The 27,499-nt window shown below is 41.6% G+C and overlaps 1 protein-coding gene across 10 annotated transcripts in view; it reads right to left on the reverse strand.

Annotated features, from left to right (window-relative positions):
• The window catches only part of LOC138707964 (thioredoxin reductase 1, cytoplasmic-like), a 479,245-nt gene that overhangs the window by 182,320 nt on the left and 269,426 nt on the right, over window positions 1-27,499 (reverse strand). For all 10 annotated transcript variants that reach the window (XR_011334488.1, XR_011334491.1, XR_011334487.1 and 7 more), the window contains 2 exons: window positions 8,446-8,592; window positions 7,042-7,169 (listed from right to left, as the gene is read on the reverse strand). Coding sequence is in view for 2 of the 10 variants with exons in the window: in XM_069838056.1 (XP_069694157.1) it covers window positions 7,042-7,169; window positions 8,446-8,592 (275 nt within the window). In the remaining 8 variants the exon portion in view is untranslated. The remainder of the gene's footprint in view (window positions 1-7,041; window positions 7,170-8,445; window positions 8,593-27,499) is intronic.

A 27,499-nucleotide genomic window follows, 5' to 3' on the forward strand; every position in this document is an offset into this window, starting at 1 on the left:
AAGAAAGATCAAGGTCCATTTTTCTACTCTGATTTTCCTCCTATGTTTTGTTGCCGTATAATGCTGCAGCTTTGTGTTGCTGGCTTTCCATCAATTTATGTAAAATGACCTGAACGATAATTTCATTACTTTTCCACAGTTGAGTAAGAAAGCAACGATTATTTTTCGCACTAAAGTAAACAAGGTCTTATTTGCAGCTTCTTTCATGGACATTCTTTCAGGCTTGTGTTAGTTGTTCCAGATGTTGCCTTAAAATTAAGTCATAAGTGAAATGGAGGTATCAGAAATAACAAAGAACATAGCTATGCAGAATGCGAGTACAAAGAAAAACAATTTTTTTGACATATTTCTAACTCATCGAAAAGAATACCGACCATGAGTCAAATTACAGGGGATGCTTGTTTGTGTTCAGGATTGAGATGTTCTCAGAATATTTTACTTATAGAAAGGAGTAAATTAATGAGGGAATGAAATCTAATGGCTTCCCATGCTACATAGAATGCTCACCTGACAAGGCTTATCATTGTAATATACTATGAGGTCATACAAGAAATATCCATTGATTTTTGTGAATTAGTACAATATAAGTTTTGGGTATTACAGAAGTGACGCATGTATTTGCGATAAATTTAGAACCAATATATCTCAACTTGAATTAGAAATAAACAATGATAAAGATACAACTCAGATACACAATTTGAACAGACAAAAACCATATCTTACGACGACTCAAAATGAATTACAGAAGAGGAAAGGAGATACTTTGTATGAGGTAAAGCGTTATGAATGTTTGGATATGTTTGAAATCCAGAAACTCTATGATTAAGGAAGCAATTTGTATGGATTACCAGAAGAATCTTCCTATTCCTAAAATTTCAACAAGTGAAGCATATTACCACAGGCAACTATAGTTTTTTCGTGCTAAGTCCATACACTTTCTACTGGGAAATCTGTATTTTGTACATATAATGAAACAGTTTCGAACAAAATGCCTGATGAAGTATGATTAATGTTGTGGTATTTCTGTTTTAAAATTTTGCCTGACTCTGTGCGTGAATTCAATATGTTCTGTAAATCCTGTTGAGGACAGAATAATAAATTTCATTGTAACATGATTTTTCCATTTCTTAGTGATATAATGAAGAAATTTTATTGTCTGTCGGCAACATTTCCAAGAAGAGGCCATTCGTACCTCGAGTGTAATAATAATATGGAATTTATGAACCAGAAGGTAAGATGTGAGTTTCCTGTTGATTAGTGACATGAGATTGCTAATCCTACGAAGAAACCTGAATGATTCTTCATAGTTGACTGCAAGATAGAAGAAGTATTTTATGGATGGGGAGAATTTCCGAATAGCTACTGCAAAAAGAAAGCCCTTTCACCTAGAAGTCCATTGCAATCTACAAAGTAAAATGAGATACTAAAGAGGTGTTTCTGACAATCATCAAGCAAACGATAAGAAAGCTAAATAGTGAGTTTCTATTTTATTTGTCAAAATTATTTTATCTTTAATTTTATTTATCGCATTTTAATTTCAAATGCTATTAAACATCGAAATTAGTCTATAAACATCAAAATTAGTCTATCATAGTAATTTTCTAACATTATTTGAATTATATTTCAAACCACTGAAAAGAAATGCAAAAGAGTTGAAAATCTTCAATCGCTTTATGTGATGACATATTTCAAAACGGCAACATTCAATGACTTCCAAACAAAGAAGCAGTTCTGCAGTCCCGCAGTACAAGACCAAAGAAAGAAAAAGAAGAATTATATTTTGAAATTATACATAAAACAGCCAAAAACAGATTAAATGTTTGACTTAGAAGTGGTGTTTCACTATAATGCACGCTGTATCCCATGTATCTCGAAGTTTCCTATTTGGACCTGGATCATTTGTTGTGATTCCTTCATTATGCTCCTTGCAAGCCTGCCTCGACTTTCCCTTATTCTCTAGTTTCGCCCGCCACATGGTAAATCTTAGGGAGCAGATGTCATTCCCCCCTGTCTTCCACCCTCGCCGCCCTTGTTGAGCAAGGGGAGTACGGTTGGCCATCCAGGTACTAGAAACACTTTACTCGCAATGACTGGCTACATTGCCTTGCCGATATTGCATCAACCACCCTGTCAGTGCAGCTCACCCATGTAGTTCACTTTAAATCCGCGAGAGAGCAGTTAGGTGAGACACGAATCGTAAGTGGGAGAAATGCCTTCTCCCCATTGGTCCACGCCAATGTGACGTCACTAATCACGTGACAGGGGGAAGCCATCCAAGCCACTACTATATAAGCTCGTGTCTATCTGGGGTCACGGAAGACAAGCCTTGGAGGACTTCTTAATACACTTTAACAGTCATCATAAACAGATCCAATTCACTATGGAAACAGAGAATGATGATCAGTTGCCCTTCTTGTATGTATTGGTCTGCAAAAAGGAGAATGATTCCCTCGGTCACAAAGTTTACAGAAAACCCATGCACACAGATCGCTATTTACACAAAAATTCTAACCATCACCCCAGACAGAAGCGAGCGATGATGAAAATTTTGTTCGACTGGGCCAAGCAGATTTCCGATCCACAACACCTTGATCAAGAAATCGGCCATCTTAGATCTACACTGGAGGCCAATGGCTATTCTGCAAGAGAGATCAAAAGAGCTTTGAAACCTAGATTGCATACACTGCCCAGTCCGAGTCAAAGTCCCACCAAGAGAGGCACCATATTCCTGCCGTACTTTCAACAGGTTACAGATTGCATCAGCAAGCTATTAAAACAACATGACATAGAGACAGTCTTCCTTCCAACGAAACAGACCCGCAGTTGGTCACGTTCGGCTAAGGACAAATGTGACCGATTATCGACTACTGCAGTTTAGAGGATCCCGTGCTCCTGTGGCTCAGTAGGCCTATACACAGGGACGACTCAACGTAGTTTCAAGACCCGAATTTCTGCACATAGAAGAAACTGCCGCCTAGATCACATAGGTAAGTCAGCAGTAGCTGAACACGCATATAAAGAGGAGGAACACAACATCAGGTTCGGTTCGAGGACACTGACATCCTAAGCAGGACGCCACACTTCTATGCCAGATTACATTGAGAGGCCAGTGAAATCTACAAACACAAAAAGAACTTCAATCAGAAGGAAGAAGGTCTTAAAGTCAGTCAAGCATGGTTGAGCCCTTCTCACGCATTAAACCATTCATACAACAGCTCACCACAATACGTCGGCCACCGGTGCGGTCCACGGAGACAACTGCGAGCCACAATCCATCCCGACCTTAAATACAGCAAGGCAACCAGCCACAGTCCCATCGTTCCCAGCATGCTAAGAAGATCTTTGCACTCCCATGTGCCACACCACTGACGATATCTACCGGAGCAGGAGATGAAACATATGGTAGCAACAGTGCCAACAGACCACGGCCCTTTAGCCTGGATAACATCGATCCATATAATGCAGGCCATGAAAGCCTACATTCCAAGAACTTATTTTTCATTATGGTCACTTCAGTCTTCAATTTTTCTATTTAATGTTTTAAAAAATAATTTTCATCCTCCAATGCTGCTGATGTTGCAAGCAGTACATTCGACGTTTCTCCATCTATGAATACTTCCAATTACTCAGCAACATAATTTTCTCCCTCTGCTGCATTCTCATAAAAGACTAAACTGTAATAAAAAAATATGAAAATTTAATTTAAGAAGCTAACTTGTATTGTACCATTAGTCAATATACAGGGCTTCTGGTTAGAGAATGTTCTCTTCTATTAGAAATACAGAGCTAGGCTATAGATTTACTAATCTTTTTCTGTTTTTTTCTTGTTAGATTCTGGAGAGGGGACATTCCATACATTTTCTTAAATTCCTGAAGCACAGTGAGGGACAGTTTTCTTTAATGACATTTTTAAAAGTACAACTGCAAACTAGGCAGTATTTTGAAAGTTCTCTGTCAGCTCTCCTGCAAATCATGTACAATGGAAGCATTGCCATACATTTTCTTAATTATAACTGATATTTGTGTACGAAGGTATGTCCTTTATACTAACCTGAGAGCTGTTATCCATTTCATAGCTTTATTCTTTTCTTTAGGAAATGAGAAAAGCTGTAAGAATTTTTGTCACTATTGTAGTGCTTGTAGACAGTAGAGACACATAACCATCACTTTGTACCAATATAATGAAATAACTAGACCTCGTGTACTTTGAATATACACGGACATGCACACAAAAATTAACAAAACTTGTAGAAAATGCACTTAAGCTACTTAAACTATTTTTCTACTTTACTTTAACACCATAAACTTGCTATCAACTTATAACATAATACACGACTTGAGAGTTGTTTAGAAAGCAAGATGGCAATCACCATGGCAATGGTAGCCTCTGACGTCAGACTTAGGGAGTCAATAAGAAAGCAAAGGGAGGCAGGAAGAAAAAAACTACTATTGCAAGATGTGCTCAAACAAACAGCAGTTTGTCCAGGAGAAAGTTTCGAAAGATACCATTCCCTGGAAAACTAAAAAACCTATTAGCGTGTTACGGTGCAATAAAATGTTCTAGGCAGCATTCATAAATTACTCTAAAAAAAGTGTCGACAATAGTGCATGATCTGTGACAGTAATCAACGTACTTAATGTTTTATACAGTGTTTGATACAAAAATTTTCCAATAACTATTGGAACAGTAGGTACAGTGATTCTAGACGAAGCAGTCTTTCTCCTGTATGGATTACTGCAAAATTTCACTTCCCACAACACTGCAAAGCTGAGCATCAAACAACATAAGGTGCATAGTTGAGTACATCATATTATTGTAGTTAATATGTAACTTGTGTTACTCTTAGTTTAAATTTTTTATGCGTCTCAGCTTCATATGCAACGCAGGACATTTAAATTCAGTGCTCTAACCAGCTGCAGAAATATTTTGCAGGGTTCCTTCCAGAAAGGATTAACTGCAGCTTAATTACTGTGCTGGTTTAAAGTAACACAAATGATTCATTGAAAACATTAAAAATTAATTTAATCACGGAATATTCAATTATGGATTCAACAAAATGGTGTCATTTTATTTCATAGGGGCAGTAAGCTGTGGACTTGGGCAGTTACAACATCCAAAACCAATGCCCTCCCCTTCTCACACATAGGATTTGATTGCATCTGGGTCCAAACCACTACCCAACTTTTCAAATCTTGGTCACTCATACATATCAAAAGCATTTCTATTTTCTCTTCATTGCTCTTCCTCAACTTCTGTTGTATTCACCCAGGAAATGATCTGCCAGCTGCTGCACACTTTCTTTTTCAATTCTATAAAGGGACATATAATTCTCTAGAGAAGACTCTCTATGTTCTTTACATATCTTCACATGTCGAGCAATATTCATAAATACTGCTATATCAAGCAATCACAACTTAATTTTTTTTTTTGAGTCTATAAATAAGGTAACTTCACATTTCTTAGGAGTATTCTCTGAAGTCTGAGAATTGACTTAATTTTATTCATAAGATACTGTCAGTTTTCTCCACGTGACTGAAGCAGACTCCTGCTTGGAGAATACCTCAAGAAGTTTGTTCAGTCTGCTCAATTTCATTAAAAGAATTGGAAAATTATGGAGAATTTTTATTTTTCTCTATTTTATTAATACCATCCATGTAGCTTGAGTCTGGAAGATTTTTGAGAAACAAGAATTTCGTGTTCCCAATAAAGACAGAGCTGCTGGAAAACGTGTGTGTGCACAGAGAGCAGTATGCTGAAGGGAATTATGTTGCAAAAGTCTAAGGTGAAAAATATGCCCATAGTTAAAAAAAAAATCACCTTAATGCGACGAAATTGTTATTTAGTTAATGTGTCTTCCAAGGTTGAAACAACTACCAATGTAGTTGCATGGTTGCAAATCGGACTTGTGATCTGATATCGAGCTGGAACATGGGTTCGAGTTCCATTTGAGATGATTACCTGCTTGGGTTTTTCTCACGTTTGCCCCAACTGTATACAAACGTCAGGTAATCTCATGGCGAATCCTCTATCTCAGCTCTCCAAAATACCATCTCACTACCACTTATTTCACAAAAATGTAGCAGAGATCATCGACCCTACAATATGCTTTGAACAGTCCAAAGCACAACTTATGGATGTTGATAAAGAGAAAAAAGAAATAGAGTCAACAATACCTTACTTCCATAACAAATACAACGTCCAGAGTATCACAGTGACAGGTGCTGTTGGGGTCCCGAGGAACAGTTCCTAAATTTTTTAATTTTTTGTGATGTGGAATGGGAAATATAAACTAGGCAAAGATATTCACGACGAAATTGTCCAAAACATAATTAAATACTCAGTTGCCATCTTAAAAAATCACCCGTATGGTAAACACTCCACATAATTGTTTAATTATATATTTGTGATTGAAAATCTGTATTTTTATCTTAAATTTTTGTCTATATATATTTTTCATGTCCCCATTCATGTACAGCAGTGGCAAAAAAAAAAAAAAAACAGAACCGACCCTTGTAGCTGATTTCAGAGCCTTGTTCACTTCAGAGCACGATAGACTGGTAACTAAGACTTTCGTGGTTCGAATCCTGCCTGGGAAGGAAACTTTTTTGTTCCTTATTCAAATTTATTCCCAATACTTTTCGATTGCTGGTAAAATTCATGTTCTGGGAATAATAAGTTAATTTAGTAAAATATCGCTGCAATCGAAAAGTATTGGGAATATATTTGAATAAGAAACAAAAAAAAGTTTCCTTCCCAGGCAGGATTTGAACCACTAAAGTCTTAGTTACCAATCTATCGTGCTCTGGAGTGAGAAGGCTCTGAAAACAGCTACAAGGGTCAGTGCGGTTTTTTTGCCACTACTGTACAACCATTATTGTAAATTGTGTGTTATTCTGTGTCTATAGGCAAGAATTGGAAGGTCAGAGAGAAAAAAAAAACCTCGGTGGATGATAAAGAGTGTCATTGAATAAACAATGCAAGGAAGAAACTGATTATGTCTGTACATAACAGGTATTCAAAACCTGTAATAGATGTCATACCTGGGATTTATTTGGACACCAATATTTTCAAGTTCTATGTTTTTAGTGCAGGCTGTACGGCCCACAGCAAACAAAACTGTGTTGTATTCCCCTTCCACCATTTCACCATTACTCATCTCTGCTGTGACCTAAAGCACAGAATAAAAATTAACACAATATTTTGTTTTTCTCATAATCAATAATGTAAAAAAATATAGCAGCATGTGAGAGATGACTGTGTGAGAGTAAATGGTGATAATATAGTGTGGTTGTTGTTTAGTCAACTATTCGAAGACAGGTCTGACCTCATAAATGATACAAACACGGCACCACTTATGAGGCAATTAAGCCAGGAAATAATGGGTAGTTCCTCCCCCTTCTTTGCATACATATCCAACTAGCTACATATTACACTAATCAGACTTCAGATGTATACAAACAATTGCTTCTCCTCTGACACATATTCTCAAGTGAGATGTACTGCCTGATAATAGATGTACAGTAGTGGCAAAAGAAACTGGACCGACCCTTGTAGCTGATTTCAGAGCCTTGTTCACTCCAGAGCACGATGGACTGGTAACTAAGTCTTTCATGGTTCGAATCCTGCCTGGGAAGGAAACTTCTTTTTTTTTGTTCCTTATTCAAATTTATTCCCAATACTTTTAGATTGCTGGTAAAATTCATGTTCTGGGAATAATAAGTTAATTAAGTAGTAAAATATCGCTGCAATCGAGAAGTTTTGGGAATAAATTTGAATAAGGAACAAAAAAAAGTTTCCTTCCCAGACAGGATTCGAACCACGAAAGGCTTAGTTACCGGTACCAGTCTATCGTGCTCTGGAGTGAACAAGGCTCTGAAATCAGCTAAAAGGGTCAGTCCGGTTTTTATTGCCACTACTGTACATTTCAGTCAGAACCTCAGAGGACAGTTGAAGATTATGTACCAATAATAATTTTATTATATCACTCAAAATTCAGTTTCCAGATGCATTCAGAAAATTGAATATTACTGGGTTTTGTTCATAAGAATTTGAAAATATGTTAATTACAGAAGAAAAACCATGATTCTAGTGCAAAGTATTTTTCTATATATGACAAAGCAGACTTGCATTCAGGAGGTCTAGGACTTGATCGAAAGGGCTGACTATCCTGACTTGGGGTTTTCATGGTTTCCCAAGAAGCTACAGATGTATGCCAAGATAATACCCTACTCCTTCCCAATCCTAATTAACCTTTCACCATTACTCTCATCTCCTGCAATAGGCCTGCCATCTAGTCATCAAAGCATTAAAAAAAGAAGTGCCCTGTATGGGTATGATAGTGAACCACTGTAATGTGAGAGAAGCTGGGCAAAAACAACATGACAAAACACAATACATTTATTATAAAGGCAGATTTTTAATAGTATAGAGAACATATGGCTTACCTTATATACGCCTGGCTGACCAGGTTTTATTTCTTCAATCTTGGTGGGTACACAGGGTCTTATAAATTTCACTCCATGGCTCTGCATATGATCGCCTATCATCTCAGCTAGCTGCTGGTCAAATCCTCGCAGAAGGATACTGCGTACCTATTGAAAAGCAATGCAAGTTTCTTATAATGGAACAGAATATTGTTCAAATCACATTCAGGAAATCTCATACAATTCAATAAGAATTTCCTTGAAGCTCTCAGGAATAATTTCTAGAACTGACAATCGACTAAAAATTTTGACCAGTTAACCAGATACATTTAATCGATTTTAAACAGTATTTGAACAAAAACACCTAATGTCATTTTATAATAATTCCACATGCTATAAAGGAAAACACATATTTTTTTTACAAATATTTCAAATTTTATTGATGTACACTTAACAGCAAAAAGAATGAGCCGGCCACAATTTATAAGTTCCAGATACATAACATTGCACATGCTCGTCTCGTCAAAGCTGTAGTTCACCAGGTAACACATAATTAAACCATTTAAATTTGCTGTATTTTGTTGAGTCTAAAATATGATGTTATAATAATCAAATGCAGGGTTGATTCTTCCTGATTCTAGATACTTCAGGGCCCCTGAAGATTGAAATAATAATAAACTTGATAAATACAAAATCAACTGAAGCGAATATGAACAGGAAAACCACGTATTATGCCGAAATGATATTAACAGTCACAGTAGCATAAGTCATTACGGCATTGGTCTATTGACTGAGTTGATAACAGTAGCAGAGCATTTAGAATAGAAAGTGTGGTAACTCGACAAGGGTCTAATGGAACTTTTAAACCCCCTAGTGTCGCCACGGCAACTGAGCGAAACATTGGTGTGGTGATCGTTCTAAGATTCCAGTTTTCCTCTTAATACTATGGATAGAGCAGTTAGAACTCGTTCTGCTATGGAATTAAGAAGATATTTCTTGTGGTGTTCTGGTGATTTTTATTGTGCCGTTTATGTGAGCGAGTAGTAATAAGCCTAATTGTTTTGCTTTGATGTAAATCCAATTATACTGTATAATCTGTAAGGAAGAGACGTTTCTTTTATACACCCAAAGACTAGACTATTTTTCAGAAGTTGTGTAGAGCAATTCCACGAACACAGAAAACTGAATGCTCATTCTTATATCTGTGATATCCATTTTTCTGCGGTTTTGATTGTAATTTTTTAAAATTATGATTTATTTAACGACGCTCGCAACTGCAGAGGCTATATCAGCTTTGCCGGTATGTCGGAATTTTGTCCCACAGGAGTTTTTTTACATGCCAGTAAATCTACTAACATGAGCCTGTCGCATTTAAGCACACTTAAATGCCATCGATCTTGGCTGGGATCGAACCCGCAACCTCGAGCATAGAAGGCCAACGCTATACCAACTGCGCTACCGAAGGCAACTTTTGATTGCAAGAGCCGGTAAATTTATTATTGCCGATAAAGAGGTGGGACTTCCACGAAAGAACTGGAAACAAAAACCGTATGCCATAACACATATTTTCCTAAACTTGCCTCGATATCTTAAAAAAAAGAAAAGAAGAGAAAATATCCAACGAAGAGAACATCAATCCTTTCTCATAACAATGTACCCTTACCAAATACTATCTGGCTATGACCAATTCCACTGATGCTAAATAACCCAGTAGTTGATACAGCATCGTTAAATATCCGAGTAAAAAATAATTGGATGTGACACCCGAAAATCAGAAGAACACCTTAGCTAATCATGCGATTGTATGCATTTATGTGCCATTACTCCACACCTGAATGCCCAAAATTATGTCTAGTTACATTGACCGTAATTCCTTCCAGTGAATTAACTCCAGATCAGCATTTCAGCTGTTTAGTGTGAGTTTTTCAAAATCGATACATTTTTAGATTCATAAACTGTAATGGGTTCGAGAAAAGTGAAAATACAATAGAATTCAAAGGTGAATGAACGACCTTGCAGATACACTGAACTCAAAGACACCCTCGTCTGCCCTGTACAAAGGATTCTAGCATTACACGATTTTTGAAAATATATTACACGTAATTGACAATAGAACGAACACGTTTGCCTAAGAAAGAACCCTTGAATTATTTAGAGTGACAATTCAAAGCACTAGCGAAATATATTAATTCTTGTGGGATAGCAGATTTAAATATATTCTGAGAGAAAAAAATTAACCAGGATCCTCTAGAGCGACATTTTGGAATTAGAATATGATTATCTTGTGATCATTACCATAGACTTTCTACATCTGAACATTTTTCAATCTATGTGCTGGTTAAAAAATGTGCTGTATTAAAGTGCTAATTGTGAACTCCTAATTGAATCCAAGCACCTAGCTTCTACTTCATTAAATATACACGTTTAATCATTATTTTATTTCTAATAATAGCACTTTAGTCGTAATTAACGTAAAAGTTATTTCGGTAACAAAAGTACAGTAAAATTCTACTTTGCATCTAGGCTAGAACTTAATCCGATTTACAATTTTATTACATTTGTTTATTACGTTTCCACATCATATGAGATTTCTAATCGTGCATATGAGAAAGTAATAGATCTCATGGAAAAATCGTTAATTTAATATTCTCCAATAAGTAGCATACAACTACTTAATAAAGTGCAACCAAAATGTTTTAATTTTACAAAACACAAAATAACTTAGGTATTTCAAAAGATCAAAACTTACATTAACATAGATAGACTATAATATCGAAGCTTAATTTATGAGTCTTATTGCACGTAATATTTTTTGTTCCCCTGAATTACGTATAAACCAGATACAACTGCTACTAAAGACTAAATAGTAGATAAAAACTATTGGTGAAAATAAAGTGTCTCCTTTATTATATTACACTCTTTCTCGTGTATAAAAACTATGATTTCATGTCAATGCGTACTTTATAATGCCATAAAAATGTTCAGTTTTGCAATGCTCTACTTTTTTTTTGCGTATTTCTGGCTGAAGCCAGCACAATGTTCCATTTTTCGGTTAATTATTATATTTTACTATTCAGGGTTGTGTTATATAACTCACAATTTGCTAATGTAGTAATATTACATTTTTAAAGAAGTAAAATATTGTACATTTATTTCAACTCAACAATAGGGTTTTATTCTTCCAACAATAATTCCTTTCTACAATTCACCTTAAACGCTCTCGTCAACAATATAATTTTCACTCAACACAGTATTTGTTATAGCACTCCACTGACGGCAATGACAATTTACTTGGACTATTACGAACAATGGACTGTTAATCTTAACTAATATTTACAAAGCACTATTTACAAATCAGAACTATCAGTTCTCTGTTCACAGTTCTTCTAGTTTAGTTACTCGAGTTCACAATATCTCGAACCACCGACCTTCAGAGACAGTCCACTGTACTCGAACTCAGGTCCCTCCAACTGCGGTCCACTGCACTCGAACTCAGGTCCCTCCAACTGCGGTCCACTGCACTCGAACTCAGGCCTTCGGATACTGATACAGTTGCGGACGCACACTCGAGTCGAACTCCGGTACACAAGACTGGCTTGCTTGCTCTGGCTTAGTCACTGACTGAATAACTGAAAAAACTGCCTCGCGTTCACTTGCGCTCGTAATTTATACTCACACCACAGTTTCTGGAAAGTACGAGTTCTGGATAGATCGCGATATTTCGACGCGTGTCTCCATTCTCGAATCATCTCGCATGCTGCTGCTCCCCTCCTTCACCGCGCGTAGCCATGCCCCAGGAGGCAGATGCGCGCGCACCCCGCCCAACACAAGGCCGACTTAGCCTCTCCTCCGTCGGTCGTGAGATCGAGTCTCACGTGGGCGTCACATTGCTCCCTCCTTAGGACTGCTCGTTTCGGGCAGTCCCTTGGTAGGCCACTAATCGGTCCAGATGCAGCACCATCATCTTCCCTCGAGGTTGTCGCTGGATGCGGTACACCACGTCGTTGATCCGGGTCACCACGCGGTATGGTCCATCCCAGGCACGCTGCAGCTTTGGTGATTTCCCTTTGGTCCTGGTAGGTCGATACAGCCACACCAGGTCGCCCTCCTGGAATCCTGCAGAGCTGGCTAATCTGTTGTAGCGCACTTTCATCCCGTCGCTGGCCATCTTGAGGTGCTCTCTGGCCAGTTGGTGAACTCCATTCAACTTCTCGGTGAGTTCTGCCACATAGTCAGTCGCTGGTTGGTCGGCGCTGGGTGGCGTGCCAAACAGCAGATCGCAGGGCAGGCGCAGCTCTCTCCCGAAGACCATGTTTGCCGGTGTCATCCCTGTTGTATCGTGGACCGAAGCTCTGTAGGCCAAGAGGAACAGTGGGACTCTGGCATCCCAGTCTCGTTGATGGTTGGACACCACCTTCCGCAGGTGCTCTTCCACGGTTTTGATGTATCGTTCCACCATACCATCGGACTGTCGGTGGAGGGGAGTGGTCCTGGTTTTATGCACCCCCAGACGCTCGAGCAATTCTCCCATAAGATTGGATTCGAAGTTGCGCCCCTGATCGCTATGCAATTCCCGGGGCACCCCGAATTGGCAGATGAAGTTGTCAAGCAGCGCGTCGGCCACTGTTGAAGCCTCTTGGTTGGGAATCGCGTACACCTCTGGCCATTTTGTGAAGTAATCCATGGCGACAAGCAGGTAGCGGTTCCCGCGATCCGTGACCGGGAACGGTCCAGCAACGTCGATGGCGATCCTCTTAAAAGGAGCTCCCACGTTGTACTGCTGCATGGCTCCCCTGCTGCGTGTCCTTGGTCCGCGACTGGCTGCACAGGTGTCGCAACTTCGGCACCATTGTTCCGTGTCGGTTCTCTGATGTAGCCAGTAGAACCTCTGTCTTAACTTGTCCAGCGTCTTGTTGGCTCCCAGGTGGCCTCCAGTCACTCCAGCATGAGTCTCTTCCAGCACTTCCTTCACCTTGCTCCTGGGCAGGACGAGTTGTTCTATGCGGGTCCTTCCATCGGCCGACTCCCAAATCCTCTTCAGGATACCGTCCTTGACAGTGAAGAATTCCCACTGGGCCCAGTAGCTCTTGTAAGTGGTGCTACGGTTGGTGATATCGGCCCACACTGGTCTCTGGCCGGACTCCACATCACGTAGTAGATGTCCAATGTTTGGGTCCTCCAGCTGCTCCCCCCTTATGGTGGCGTTATCCCATCCTGGGCTCGGCTGGGAGGCAATTGCTCGGACTGCGTGGGCGCCATTCCGCTCTTCTACTTTCAGGCAGTGTTTGCAGCCATCCAGGCACGGGCGCCGTGATAAGGCCTCAGCGTTGGAATGTTTCTTCCCTTGTTGGTGTTCGGAGGTGAAGTTGTACTCCTGCAGTCGTTGAACCCAACGGGCGGTCTGCCCCTCCAGATTCTTGAAGCCCAATAGCCAGGTGAGTGCAGCATGGTCTGTCCTCAGATGGAATTCCTGGCCATACAAATATTTGTGGAAATGCTTCAGGGCTTTCACAATGGCAAGAAGTTCTCTACGCGTCACACAGTAGTTTCTCTCAGCCTTGGATAGTGTTCGGCTGAAGTAGGCAATCACCCTCTCTTGCCCGTCCTGTTCCTGAGAGAGTACTCCGCCGATGTCTACGTTGCTAGCGTCCGTGTCGAGAGTGAACTTCCTTCCAGGGATGGGATATCCCAGTACAGGAGCAGTGCAGAGCGCCTCTTTCAGGGACTGGAAGGATGACTCCGCCTCGTCCGTCCACTGGAATTGTCGTTTCTCCTCGGTCAGCTGGATTAGAGGCTCAGCGATGTTGGCGTACCCAGCTACGAACCTTCTGTAATAAGTGCAGAGGCCGAGAAAGCGGCGCAACTCCTGCTTGTCCCTCGGTCTCGGCCATCCTCTGACGGCTTGTAGCTTCTCCGGGTCCGTGGCCACTCCGTTGGTCGCCACTACGTGCCCCAGGTAGCTGACCCTCTTCTGGAATAGATGACATTTCTTCGGGTTCAACTTCAGCCTGGCTTGTCGCAGTCTCTCGAACACTTTCCTCAAGTTCGACAGTTGTTCGCCGAAAGTCTTGCCGACCACGATGACATCATCAAGGTACAGCAAACAGGTGTCGTATGTCTGGCCTCTCATTACGGACTCCATTAGTCTCTGGAATGTGGCCGGGGCGTTGCAGAGGCCGAACGGCATAATGGTGAACTGCCATAGTCCCTGGCCCGTAGAGAATGCCGTTTTCTCCTTGTCCTCAGGATGTAGCGCCACCTGCCAGTATCCTGACTTGAGATCCAACGTCGAGAACCACTCTGCTCCGGCCAGGGTGTCCAAGGTGTCGTCAATTCGTGGAAGGGGAAAGCAGTCTTTCCTGGTGACGTCATTCAGTCTTCTGTAGTCCACGCAGAAACGCAGGTCCCCATTCTTCTTCTTCACCAGCACCACAGGTGATGACCAAGGGTTGTCGGATTCCTCGATGAACCCTCTTGCTTACATGCCCTCTAGTTGGCTGTCAATCTCCCTCTGTTTAGCTAGAGGAACGCGTCGAGGAGGCTGTCTGATTGGGCGAGCATTTCCGCTGTCGATGCGGTGCTGAACTTTCTCCGTTCTCCCATAGTCGTTTTCAGACAGACTCAACACGTCTTGAAATTCTGTCAGTAGATCGTGGACTCGTCTTCTTTCTCCTTTGCTTAAATTCTCCTCCAATTCTCGAGCCAGCTCTTTCAGTGATGGGTCTAGATCTGGACGTGGTCGGTGACACTCCTCGTTATCTACTTGAGACGTCACAGACACCACCGGCTCGACGTTACCTAGTACAGTTCCACTAGGCACCTCCTTGTCCCGATTGGTGACATTCAGAACCCTCACCGGTACCACCTTCTGCTTCAGGAGTAGGGATCTGGCCACATAAACCCCATCTATCGAAGTTGTTTGCGAATCGAGGAGCAGGTTTCTCTTAGGTTGTCCGTCCAGTCTTGCCGTCACCACCATCTCGCAGCCTGCCGGGATTGTCACATGATTCTCCAAGGTGAGTCTGCTAGCCATGGGTTTGTCTTCGACGTCCCTCAGGAACACTTCATCCTGACCAAAACAGAGGATACGGCGCCGGACGTCCACCGTTGCATCGAAGATCCGCATGGCGTCGAGTCCCAGGATGACGTCTTCAGTGATGTTAGCGACGAACACCCACATCTCCAATCTCCTCTTTCCCAATGTCAGATCCAGGAAAACCTCCTTTTGGTTGGGGAGGTTCTCGCCTGAGGCAGTACGTAGCTCATACCGGCGCAGCGGCGTCCTCCCAGCTAGGCCACGCACACGACTCCCGGTCTGGCGATGGTGAGCGACGCCCCGGTGTCTACCAGTACTCTGCATGGGCGGCCTCTTATCCATCCGTCAGCAATCAGCCCATCGTCGCATCTTCTGTTAACCGTCTTCAAGATCAGCCGAGGGGATGGTGATGACGGCGCCGACGTGCCCCTCATCGCATCGGCCCCTTTTAGTTTTCCTGTTTGTGACCAGATCGGTCACAGTCCCTCCTCAGGTGTCCAGGTTCGCCGCAGGACCAGCAGGTAGGCACTCCTCGTCTTCGGCGCTCGGGTGACTTCGGTTGACGCTCCTCGACGTCGGCCGCCGCCACACTCCTAATCCGGTGCGACGTCGAGACGTTCGCCGTCAACTTTGCTGCCTCCATCCTGAGGGCCGCCGCCAGAGCTGCGTTTATGGTACGATGCTCTGCCAGGAGTAGCTGTTTTCTGATTTCGGGGTCTCGAACTCCGCTGCCGAAAGTGTAGGCCGCCTCTCCAGCGATGAAATCATTAGGTAGGCCCCTGAGGGCCTTATGGGCCAGTTGTTCCACCGCCATCGCGAATTCTTGTAGGGACTCGCCTGACTGTTGGACCCTCGTTTTTAGTTGGGTCCTAAATGCTGCAGCAAGTTGATGGTCACCATAACGTCCCTCCAGGGCCGCCATTATCTCAGCGGCTGTCCCATCTTCTGGAACGCTGTGAAGAATATCCGACGCCTGTCCCTGAAGCGCGGCCAGCAGCTGAGTAGTTTTCTCTGCCGGCGTCACCCATTGTGCTCTGCAATGGCCTCGAACTGGCGACGGAATATCGCCCAAGACGTCGTACCGTCGAACTTCGGCACCTTGACGTTGTAATGTCTGGCTGAAGGTGATGGTTTCGCAGGGCCACTATATGGAGTCCTCAACTCTGTGGCCGCTTCTTGCATGGCACGTCGAACCTCCTCGGCAACTATCTGTTTATGTTCTCTAGCCTGGCGATCCACCAACGCGAGGATGTGCTTGTTTTCTTCAGCATGTCGATCCATCAACGTGAGTATGTGCTTGTTTTCCTCGGCGTGTTTGTCCATCACCTCACTCGTCTTGTCCAGCAACTCGCTCGTCTGCTCTTGACGACGCTCGAGATCGGGAATTTAGCCGTCGAAATGGTCTACCTCCTGTCTCAATTCGGCTACTGTCTCTTTTATAGTTGTAAAATTCTTGTTTAGGTTGTCAAGATCGGCTTTGAGTTCGTCTTTCACGATGGCGACAATTCCATCTACGTGGGCCGAAACGCTTTCAATTTGCGTAGTGACGTCATCTTTCACTCCGCTTATGTCGCCTTTCACTCCGCTTATGTCGCCTTTCATCTCCGTTTTCACTTCACTTATGTCGTTCTTCACTCCACTTATGTCGTTCTTCACTCCACTTATGTCGCTTTTCAATTCCGCGATGGCTTGCAGGATCAGCTGTAGGTTCTCCATTATGTCGATAATGTCCCGATTCTGACACCAGTGTAAATTTATTTCAACTCAACAATAGGGTTTTATTCTTCCAACAATAATTACTTTCTACAATTCACCTTAAACGCTCTCATCAAAAATAGAATTTTCACTCAACACAGTATTTGTTATAGCACTCCACTGACGGCAATGACAATTTACTTGGACTATTACGAACAACAATGAACTGTTAATCTTAACTAATATTTACAAAGCACTATTTACAAATCAGAACTATCAGTTCTCAGTTCACAGTTCTTCTAGCTCAGTTACTCGAGTTCACAGTATCTCGAACCACAGACCTTCAGAGACAGTCCACTGTACTCGAACTCAGGTCCCTCCAACTGCGGTCCACTGCACTCGAACTCAGGTCTCTCCAACTGCGGTCCACTGCATTCGAACTCAGGCCTTCGGATGCTGATACAGTTGCGGACGCACACTCGAGTCGAACTCCGGTACACAAGACTGGCTTGCTTGCTCTGGCTTACTCACTGACTGAATAACTGAAAAAACTGCCTCGCGTTCACTTGCGCTCGTAATTTATACTCACACCACAGTTTCTGGAAAGTACGAGTTCTGGATAGATCGCGATATTTCGACGCGTGTCTCCATTCTCGAATCATCTCGCATGCTGCTGCTCCCCTCCTTCACCGCGCGTAGCCACGCCCCAGGAGGCAGATGCGCGCGCACCCCGCCCAACACAAGGCCGACTTAGCCTCTCCTCCGTCGGTCGTGAGATCGAGTCTCACGTGGGCGTCACAATATTGTAACTAAATACTCTACAATGCATTCTTATCTAATGGGTTATTTTTAAAAACCTTTAGCATTTACTTGAATAGCAGTCCTGAAACTGGTCATGGAAAACAGGGCTAGCGCCACTTGGCGACGAACCACTGAACTAGAGGAAGTAACGTCACTTTTTCTTCTACCCACTCAGGTAGTAGCTCAAGGTTCGAATCTCCTACAACCCTCTTTTTTTTTTAATTACAAATTTGCCATCTTATATGTCTCGCAAAGCTATAATTATGTGGCGATATCTCTTAGAATATACCCAAACTCTACTAAATATTAAACCTCCCTCTCTCTTCTAAGCAATACTCCTGTCTGTTAATAAAACTTTCTGTCTCGTCATTACGCTTGAAGATGGCAGAGAGACAACAACTCATTGACCTGGTTCGCATAAGTTATTCTGCGTCGATGGCGGCCAGTGAGATTGGAGTCCCACTGTCAACTGCTAAGTGGTGGGCAAAATCGTTTATCGAGAATGGTGAAGTTGTGAGTCGTCCCAATCCTGGTAGGCCGTGCATCTCTACAAGGGAAGAGGTCGCCATGTTATTGAGTGAAGTTGAAGTTTAGAACTGCCTCTCAACTCAAGATGGCGTCCAACTTTCCTGATTTCCAACACACCAAGAGGAGACGTTTTAGAGGGCGTGGCATACGATGTCGTCCACCTGTAAGGAGAGAACATATGACGATGCAGCATGCCGTGGACCGTCTAGGTCTAGCATATGCTACTCTCCGACAGGACTTCAATTGGAGAAATGTCATTTTCTCCGACGAGGTAATTGTCTGCAATAGCAACGATAGTCCTGCCCTAGTTTATAATATGGATGGCCAACGATACGATGAATGCTTTGTGAGACGACTTAACAGGTCGGGTCGCGTGTTGGGGGTGGATGTCATACAATGGGGCTACAGTCAAACGGATCCTATGCTCTAATTTGGCAGAACAACCACCCTTTTGGACAGCTGACAAATTGTGGGACTGATTTGTAGATGCGTGGGAGGAGGTGGCCATGAATTTAGACCTGTTCCATAATCTTGTGGACTCCATGCCGTGCAGAATAAGGGCAGTTTTTGACGCAGGGTTTGTGGACGAGATACTAGTCCCCCCACAGGCCTTTTTTGTTAATATATTAACAAATTGTTTGTTTTTGTTTATTTAATTATTTATTTATGCTTGATATGCGACCGGTTTTCTAGGATGTGAAACAAGTATTTTTTCTTATACAGGCCAGGTCTCGCTTATTAATAGCCCACAAGTGATGGACAATGATGGCAGTCATAACGAAGTTTATTAACAAATGCCATTTTACATTTAAACTAAAAAATTAATTAAAAACTAAAATTTAAAAAAAAATAATTTTACCGTAACGGGAGGCGAACTCACAACCTCTGGAGTGGATGTCAGACATCTTATCACTGGGCCACACACATCTCATAAGGTTGAGTACATTGTAGACGGACAACTTTCAATGAAGAGACACCACAGCAATGCCTTGATGCACAGTACATTTACATGAGTGAACTGCACAATAGAACTTAGCATTTCTATTGACCAAGAGTCGGCCCATTCTTTTTGCCATTAAGTGTACATTGCAAATAATAATTATTAAGAAGCAATTAACCCTGATGATGTAGTTTACAAAGAGTTTAAAAATACAAAAGTTTCCCATTTTTCACTTATTTAAAGTCACATCTCTTTGCTCCAGCCAAACACGTCAATGTGTTGACAATACTTCACAAGTTTATTCATTTCAGTTTCTTTAACATGGGATATTAACTTCACTATTATGTGCTCCAATCTTGCTTGAGTAGATATACTGGAAGTAGCAACGTTAGTAGATATACAGAGTAGCCCAAAAAATGTATACATTGTTTGTTCAACAATAACTTTGAACAAATTGAATAAAATTCTCGTTTCTGGGGAAATTGTAGCATAATGTGGGTGTTCGAAGTGGCCACCATCAGCAACCAAACACTGTCAAAGCTGCCGAACAGCTCCACAAACTACATTCTGTAGTGTCCGGTGTGATAGCTGCACATGGCATTTCCATTTGTTCTCGTAGTGCATCCAGTGTAGCTGGCTTTTTTCCGATAAACAGCATCCTTTAGGGTCCCCCATAGGTAGAAATCAAGAGTTGTTAGGTCTGGGGACTGTGCTGGGTACTCGACAGCATCTCTTCGACCTATCTATCGTCCGGATAAAGTTTCATCCAGGTATGCCCTGACATCTCGATGGTAGATGGCTGGGGCGCTATCTTGTTGCAAATAAAACCTCTCATTCCCATAGAGCTCTTGGATGGCAGGTACAATTGTTGTCTGAAGCATCTCAAAGTACACTGCAGTGGTAACTGTGCCTTCAAAGAAGAATGGCCCAATCAAACCCCGACAGGACAAACCACACCACACATCACGTCCTGGTAAATTGACGGCTTTGTCTTGAAGGCTGTGTGGATTTTTGGGGGCCCAGTACATGCAATCATGGCTGTTTACAGTACCATTCAGTTTGAATTGTGCCTCATCAGACCAGGCAATGTTCCCTGCATCCTCGAGCACAATGTTTTCAAACCAGTCACAGTATTCAATTCATCGATAAGGACCGTCCTCATTCGTTGTACGCAGCAGTCTTGAAATGTACACCTTCCACTTTACAGTCTTCAAAATTCACTGTACACTGGCTGGGGTGCTATCTTGTTGCAGATAAAACCTCTCATTCCCATAGAGCTCTTGGATGGCAGGTACAATTGTTGTCTGAAGCATCTCAAAGTACACTGCAGTGGTAACTGTGCCTTCAAAGAAGAATGGCCCAATCAAACCCCGACAGGACAAACAACACCACACATCACGTCCTGGTAAATTGACGGCTTTGTCTTGAAGGCTGTGTGGATTTTCGGGGGCCCAGTACACGCAATCATGGCTGTTTACAGTACCATTCAGTTTGAATTGTGCCTCATCAGACCAGACAATGTTCCCTGCATCCTCGAGCACCATGTTTTCAAACCAGTCACAGTATTCAATTCATCGATAAGGACCGTCCTCATTCATTGTATGCAGCAGTCTTGAAATGTACACCTTTCAACTTTACAGTCTTCAAAATTCACTGTACACTTGATCGAATGACTCTGGTTTCATGTATACACTGTTATACAGACGTCTGTCATGAACCTGTAAATTGCTGTAACATTGCTGCAGAGGTAGCTGCAGTTGTTGCTGTTACAGGTCGCCCAGAACGACCTTTATGCATATTGTTAACAGTACCATTGGCTTCGATTTGTCCCGAATATGCGCAATTGTTAAACATGTCGGCAGTATTGTTTGAAACTCGTTCTGCCATTGTCACCACAGCTAGCTAATGTTTTCAAACTTAAAATACACTTCAAAATCGCCTTCCATTGTTCAAACGACAACTCAGCATCCGCCATTTTGTTTTCACACTACACCTGAGCAATTATCTGGTCACTGCTAACTAATAAGGGAATGTCAGTTACTGCTGGATGGCAGGTGTGTCCAGACACTTGTAGTTTTCGTAAATGCCGTAAGATGGAAGCATATCCTTGTGTGTGTTTTGAAGCCTCCCTCCAGAGTACTGAATACACAGCAATGTGTGCTTGTATCTCCTGGTGTTAAATGTGTATGTCATTGTTTGTGATTTTCATTGTCTGCTCTCCGCTTGATTATTATTCCAGACATCACTACTGTTGTGTGTATGAAAGTGTTAGGGAACTAATAAAATTATGAAAGTGCGCTTTAAAATTGAAGTAAACTTAGAAATGGTCGAAATTTTTTCGTCGGCAATATGTATAGGGTAAGACCAGACAGTGCTTTGTAAGGTAGGACAGGACACAGAAATAAAATGCTTCTCTTTGTTACAGAGCTCACCGTTGGAAGAAATGATGCAGAAATCTGAAGAAAAACAAAATGAAAAGGGCTGTTGGACAGAAGAAAATATGAAGCATGCCATGAATGATGTGCTAATGGAAAAAATTAGTATTAGAAAACCAATTAGGGTGTATGCCATGCCAAATAGTTCTCTGCATGATAGAATAAATAAAATGAAGAAGGGAAGAAACTAATGTACCTCCTAAATTAGGCAGATTTGAACTTACGTTCTATGATACATATGAAGAGGAACTACGAGGGGCAGTCAAGTGAAAATGGCTCATCATGAGTATATTTCACAGCGGGCAAATTGGTACCACTGGAATTTGATTGCTGAACTGATATCTGGTTGCGACTCGAGAAAGCACAACTACAACCTCTGCATACACACTAGTTGTTCGTTTATTGTGCTGGAAGTGAGCTTAGAGATACATATATTCGTCCAACATCGCTAATGGAGGCAGGTAAAGGAGAACAGCGAGGTTTTGCGATTTTTGACTGCTGAAGGAGTAGGAGGATGGGAAATCCATTGTCGCATGTTTGCTGTTTACGGCAAACACTGCATGTCACGTTCGCGTGTACTGGAATGGCACAAGAGATTCCGAGAGGGACACGTGTTACTGCAAGATGATGCTCGCCCAGGGCAGGCTCATCGTGACATCACTCCTGCTGTTATTGCTGAGGTTGATGGTCTTATATGGGGGAAATGATGGATAACTGTTGAAGAACTTCGCCGTTTGGTGGGAATAAGTCATGGTTCCATACACGTCACTGTGACGAAGCACCTGCATTACCGAAAAATCTGCGTGCAAGTGGTTCCACATCAGTTGAGAGGGACCAATAAACAGACTGGCTACTTCACTGGGTCACATGCAACGATACCACGAGGAAGAGTATACATTTCTGTCCCTATTGTCACTGGGAGTGAATCGTGGTCTCACCATTTTGAACCGGAAAGCAATGGCAGAGCCAACAATGGAAACACATGGATTCTGCCTCACCAGAAAAGTCCAAACCAATACACAAAACTTCCGGTAAAGTCATATTGACATTCTTCTTCGATTCTAGGGGTCCTCTGTTTGTTGAATTTCTCGAGCATGTGGCCACATCAGTGCACAGTGTTATGAAGAAACTTTACAGAAACTGAGATGCGCTATTAAGTCAAAATGTCCTGGAATGCTATAAAACAGCGGTATTCTTCTTCATGATAATGTCCGCCCACATACTGCCAACTCTGTGTGGAATACGAATCAGAGATTAGGTTGGGAAACACTTCAATACCCCCCTAAAGCCCAAATCTCTCCCCATGCGATTTTCACATTTTTTGGAGAGTTGAAGAAAGACATTCATGGACTTCATTTTGCATCGGATGAATGTGTGTGTGACTGGATAAAGAACTGGTTCAGTAAACAGCCCACAAGCTTACATTTTCAATGAGTGTGTCGGGTCAATTCATTCCACCATTCTTCATTTTCCTTAGGCAGAAGATGAACCCACGATTGATGTTAGGAGCACCTGACGAAAGTGAAGGTGTAGCTCAGCCAAACGTGTGAATTAATGGTGACAGCTTTCTTGGACGGTTGAAATACTTTGTAAAGTACGTGCGTCCAAGTAAAGACTTGTTGATTCTGGACAGTCACTGTAGTCATAAGGAACTACCAGCGATCCTGTATGCTAGATCACATCATGTGCACATGCTGTCAACACCACCTCATATGACACACAAGCTTGAGCCTTTGGATAGGTCTTTTATGAAGCCATTCAAAGGTGCCTATTCAGAAGCCTGCTCTTCATGGATGCAAATAAATCCTGGCCTAACAATTACACAATATGATATTGCCCAGATTGTGTGCCCTGCTTACAGCAAAGTGTGTCACTTAGAAATCGCACAAAAGGGTTTTTCTTGTACGGGAATATATCCACTTAACCCTGCTGTTTTCTCTGACCTGGATTTACTGCCCTCGAAGACCATGGAATTGAACATCGATGATGAAAATAAGAAAATGGATGAAGTGGTTTTCACAAAACTGCTTGTCGAAGAAAGTCAATCTTCAGTCAGCACTCTCAGCCTCTTGAAGAAACTGTCCCCAATCCCTTATGCAAGCAAACGAAGACTTGCTACGAGAAAACGAAAAGCAGGGAAGAGTGAAATTCTGACTGGAACCCCTTACAAAGAGATGCTGGAAGAGAAACAGATTCAAAAGGACAAAAAGGATGAGAGAGAAAACGTCGAAAATGCGCAAAGTTTCTAAATCTGAACCAACCTTTAACATGAGATAATGGCCCTCTGACATCAGTTCAGGCTTCTGCTTCCAGTGGCGAGAGTTTTGAAGAAGACTGAATTCAGTGTGAAAAGTGTACAGGCTGGGTGCATGAAAAGTGTGCAAATTTAGAAAATGCGATATTTTATTACGAGTGTGACAAGTGTATGCAAGTGCAATCACTGTTTCTTTTTAAATCACACCATCTGTTGTATTTTTTTTACAAACTTTTGACTGTCTTGTACAACTCGCCAATTTCCGAATCACTAGAGAAAATGTATATTTATAAATAGGTTTTTCTCAGATTATAGTATGTATTCAGCAATAACAATACATGCATAACGTTTAAGGTTCTTGAATAGTGTTATTAAAGATTTCGTTCTTCTGGTTAATATAAAAACAAGTCAATACGAAAGAAAAACCATAAGTGTTTGGACCTACCTAACTTTCCTCTAACATTAAGCTACATTTTCCCCGAAAATGAGAATTTTATCTCAATTTGTTCCAAAGTTACTGATGAACAAAGAGTGTATACATTTTTTGGGCTACTCTCTACACTTGGTCAAAATGAAAGTGGCCAACATCTGAGAGACTAAGTTCGAATTGGGTATTTCTGTGAGCACTCAGGACAGCCAGGCTTTGTTCAAAACATTGCGTATATTCTTCTAGTAGTTATAATGGGGAACACAACTATTAATCACTAAAATCTTCCGAGAAAATAATTCATATACAAGATTTAAAACAGACAGATCGTTTTGAGTGTTTAAACATTGAATATTTTAACACAAACACTATATACTGTACAACAGGTTCTCAAGTGGAGTACGACCATTGCTCGTTAAAATGCCATTCTGACTGCAGTAAAACTCTTAGCATAGTTAGTAGAGCGTTAGCTAAGAGTTCGTGAGATTGTGAGTTCAAATCTTCATGAAGTTACCAAACTTTTTTTGTTGCCTTTTAAATGCATCAGTGAAAATATAACAGGTTTTCGTCATTTTTTTTTTATCTTTAGAATACTTTCTGCTTTATTATTTTTTTCGTGTTAATAGAAACTTTTAACGCTACATGGAAGTAACACTAAAGACGACAATTAGGGGCTTTCATATTAAAATGGTGTGTTAATTATTTTACTAATCCCTGCTGCTTTACACTCTATTGCCTAAGGAACATTCAGTAAATATGTTGACAGTTAAATAATTAGCAATAATTAATTTGCAAGTTGTGCTACTGGGAATATGATTAATATACTAATTTAAATACTTGATCATCAGGGCCTAAACGTAGTAACTGTATCGTTAGTGGGGTTTAAAAAAGGGCGCGTCAGCTACTATGACTATTTGCGCCCTTATCTAAAATCTTACACTAAACACAATACAATAACCAGAATGCTTAAAAGAACTAAAAATCGTTGTCATGGTTAAAACGAGGAAAACAAATGCAGTTTCAACAAGGTGAAGCATAAAAACCATAAAAGTGAGAAGTTCTCAGACCCTGTGTAGTATTTAAAAAGAAACAATAAAACAGAACAAATGCCACCAGACATACATTATCTAGAGCATATATAAAGTGACTGGATGTAAAAGGTCCGAATGTCAAATTTGTTAAAATCGTACACTAAAAAATGTAACCTCAGGATGTAAAGAGTCCGGAGGATAGGTAAATCGAGTCATTAAAAACTACATCACCTTGTCAGGTCCTGTATTCGATAAAAATCTCAGAACTGCACTTGTACAATTAAAATCATTTCCAAGAGCGTCACGTAGAGTCGGCCGAATTCCATACTGCCGATGGGCACGGTCGTATTTTCGACACTGTAATAAAAAATGTTCCACGGTCAGTGGAACATAGCATAGATCACACTCCGGCTGAGGCTAGCCATGTAGGAGATGCCCATGCGTCAGATGACAGTGGCCAATCCTCAACCGGGTGAGTAAAACTTCATGTCGTGACGCTCTTGTGGATGAATCCCAAACGCGAACAGTATTCTTTATTCTTCGTAATTTATTTCCCTCTTGTGCAGACCATTCGCCTTTCCATTGCCACCATAACGTATGTTTCAAATAATTTTTAATATCTTGCCACCTCTTATGCCAGTACACCTCACACCCATTTATAGCACTGTCCCTTGCTGCAGCATCCGCTGCCTCGTTTCCAGGAATGCCAACATGACCTGGAGTCCACACTACTCCAATCTCATATTCAGAGGTTAGGAGAGTGTGGAAAAGTTCCTCGGTTCTCAACACAAGCGGATCATCAGAATTCAGATGCTGCAGGAACTCAATGGCACTTAGAGAGTTGGAGCAGATAAGGAATCTGCCCCGGGGTTGCCTTATTAAAAACAATAAGACTCTATAAAAAGCATATAATTCTGCGGTAAAAACACTGGTGTACTGGCTCAAATTATATTTAAATATCTGTCCATTCGCAATAAAGGAACAACCAACACAATCATTTACAAGGGATCCGTCAGTAAAAACTGATGAGTAATTTGGATACTGTGATAAAAGTTCACTACAACGAAGTCTGTACACAAAAGCTGGCGTAAATTTTTTAAAACATCGGCTCAGACTTATATCAAACATGGGACGTCGCTTAGTCCAGGGTGGAGTGGTGTACTCCAGAGTGTCAACTGTTGGCAAGAGGAAGTCGAGCTCGGACAGCAGTTCTCGAAACTGCACTCCTGCTGGACGAAGTCTCAGTGGTTTTTCACTGTATCGGCCATAAAGAGATAGATGGGAAAAGGAGTCATAAGAATTGTGCTCGGGCTGTGAGAGGAGCTTAACAGCATATAAGCACAATAAGACATTACGTCGCCGATACAGTGATGGTTGCCCCGCTTCGCAATACAGACTCTCTATCCGACTCGTTCAGAAGGCCCCTGTAGCGAGTCTTATCCCATGATGATGAATAGTGTCTAAGAGACGTAACTTGGATTTACTTGCTGAGCCATAGATAAAACACCCATAATCCAGCTTTGACCGGATAAGAGCACGATACAGATGTAAAAGCACTATGCGGTCTGCACCCCAGCGAACCCCTGACAAAAGGCATAAAATATTTAACGATTTTTCGCAACGCCTTCTCAGATCACATATATGCGCCTCCCACGTTAATTTATAATCAGAGATAAGGCCCAAAAACCTCGCAGTGTCTGTATACTGCAATTCCACTCAATTAAGACGCAGTTCAGGATGTGGATGAAGTCCACGATGGTTGTAGAAGTGCACACACTGGGTCTTTTGAGTGGAGAATTTAAAACCATTGCGAACAGACCACTCTGATAGCAGGTTGATAACCAGTTGCAACTGTCGACTGATGGATGGAAGGTATTGGGAACTGTAATATAAACTGAAGTCATCAACGTACAAGAGAGAAGAAACTC

The sequence above is a fragment of the Periplaneta americana genome, chromosome 10 (assembly GCF_040183065.1).
Source record: "Periplaneta americana isolate PAMFEO1 chromosome 10, P.americana_PAMFEO1_priV1, whole genome shotgun sequence".
In the NCBI taxonomy this organism is placed as follows: domain Eukaryota; kingdom Metazoa; phylum Arthropoda; class Insecta; order Blattodea; family Blattidae; genus Periplaneta; species Periplaneta americana.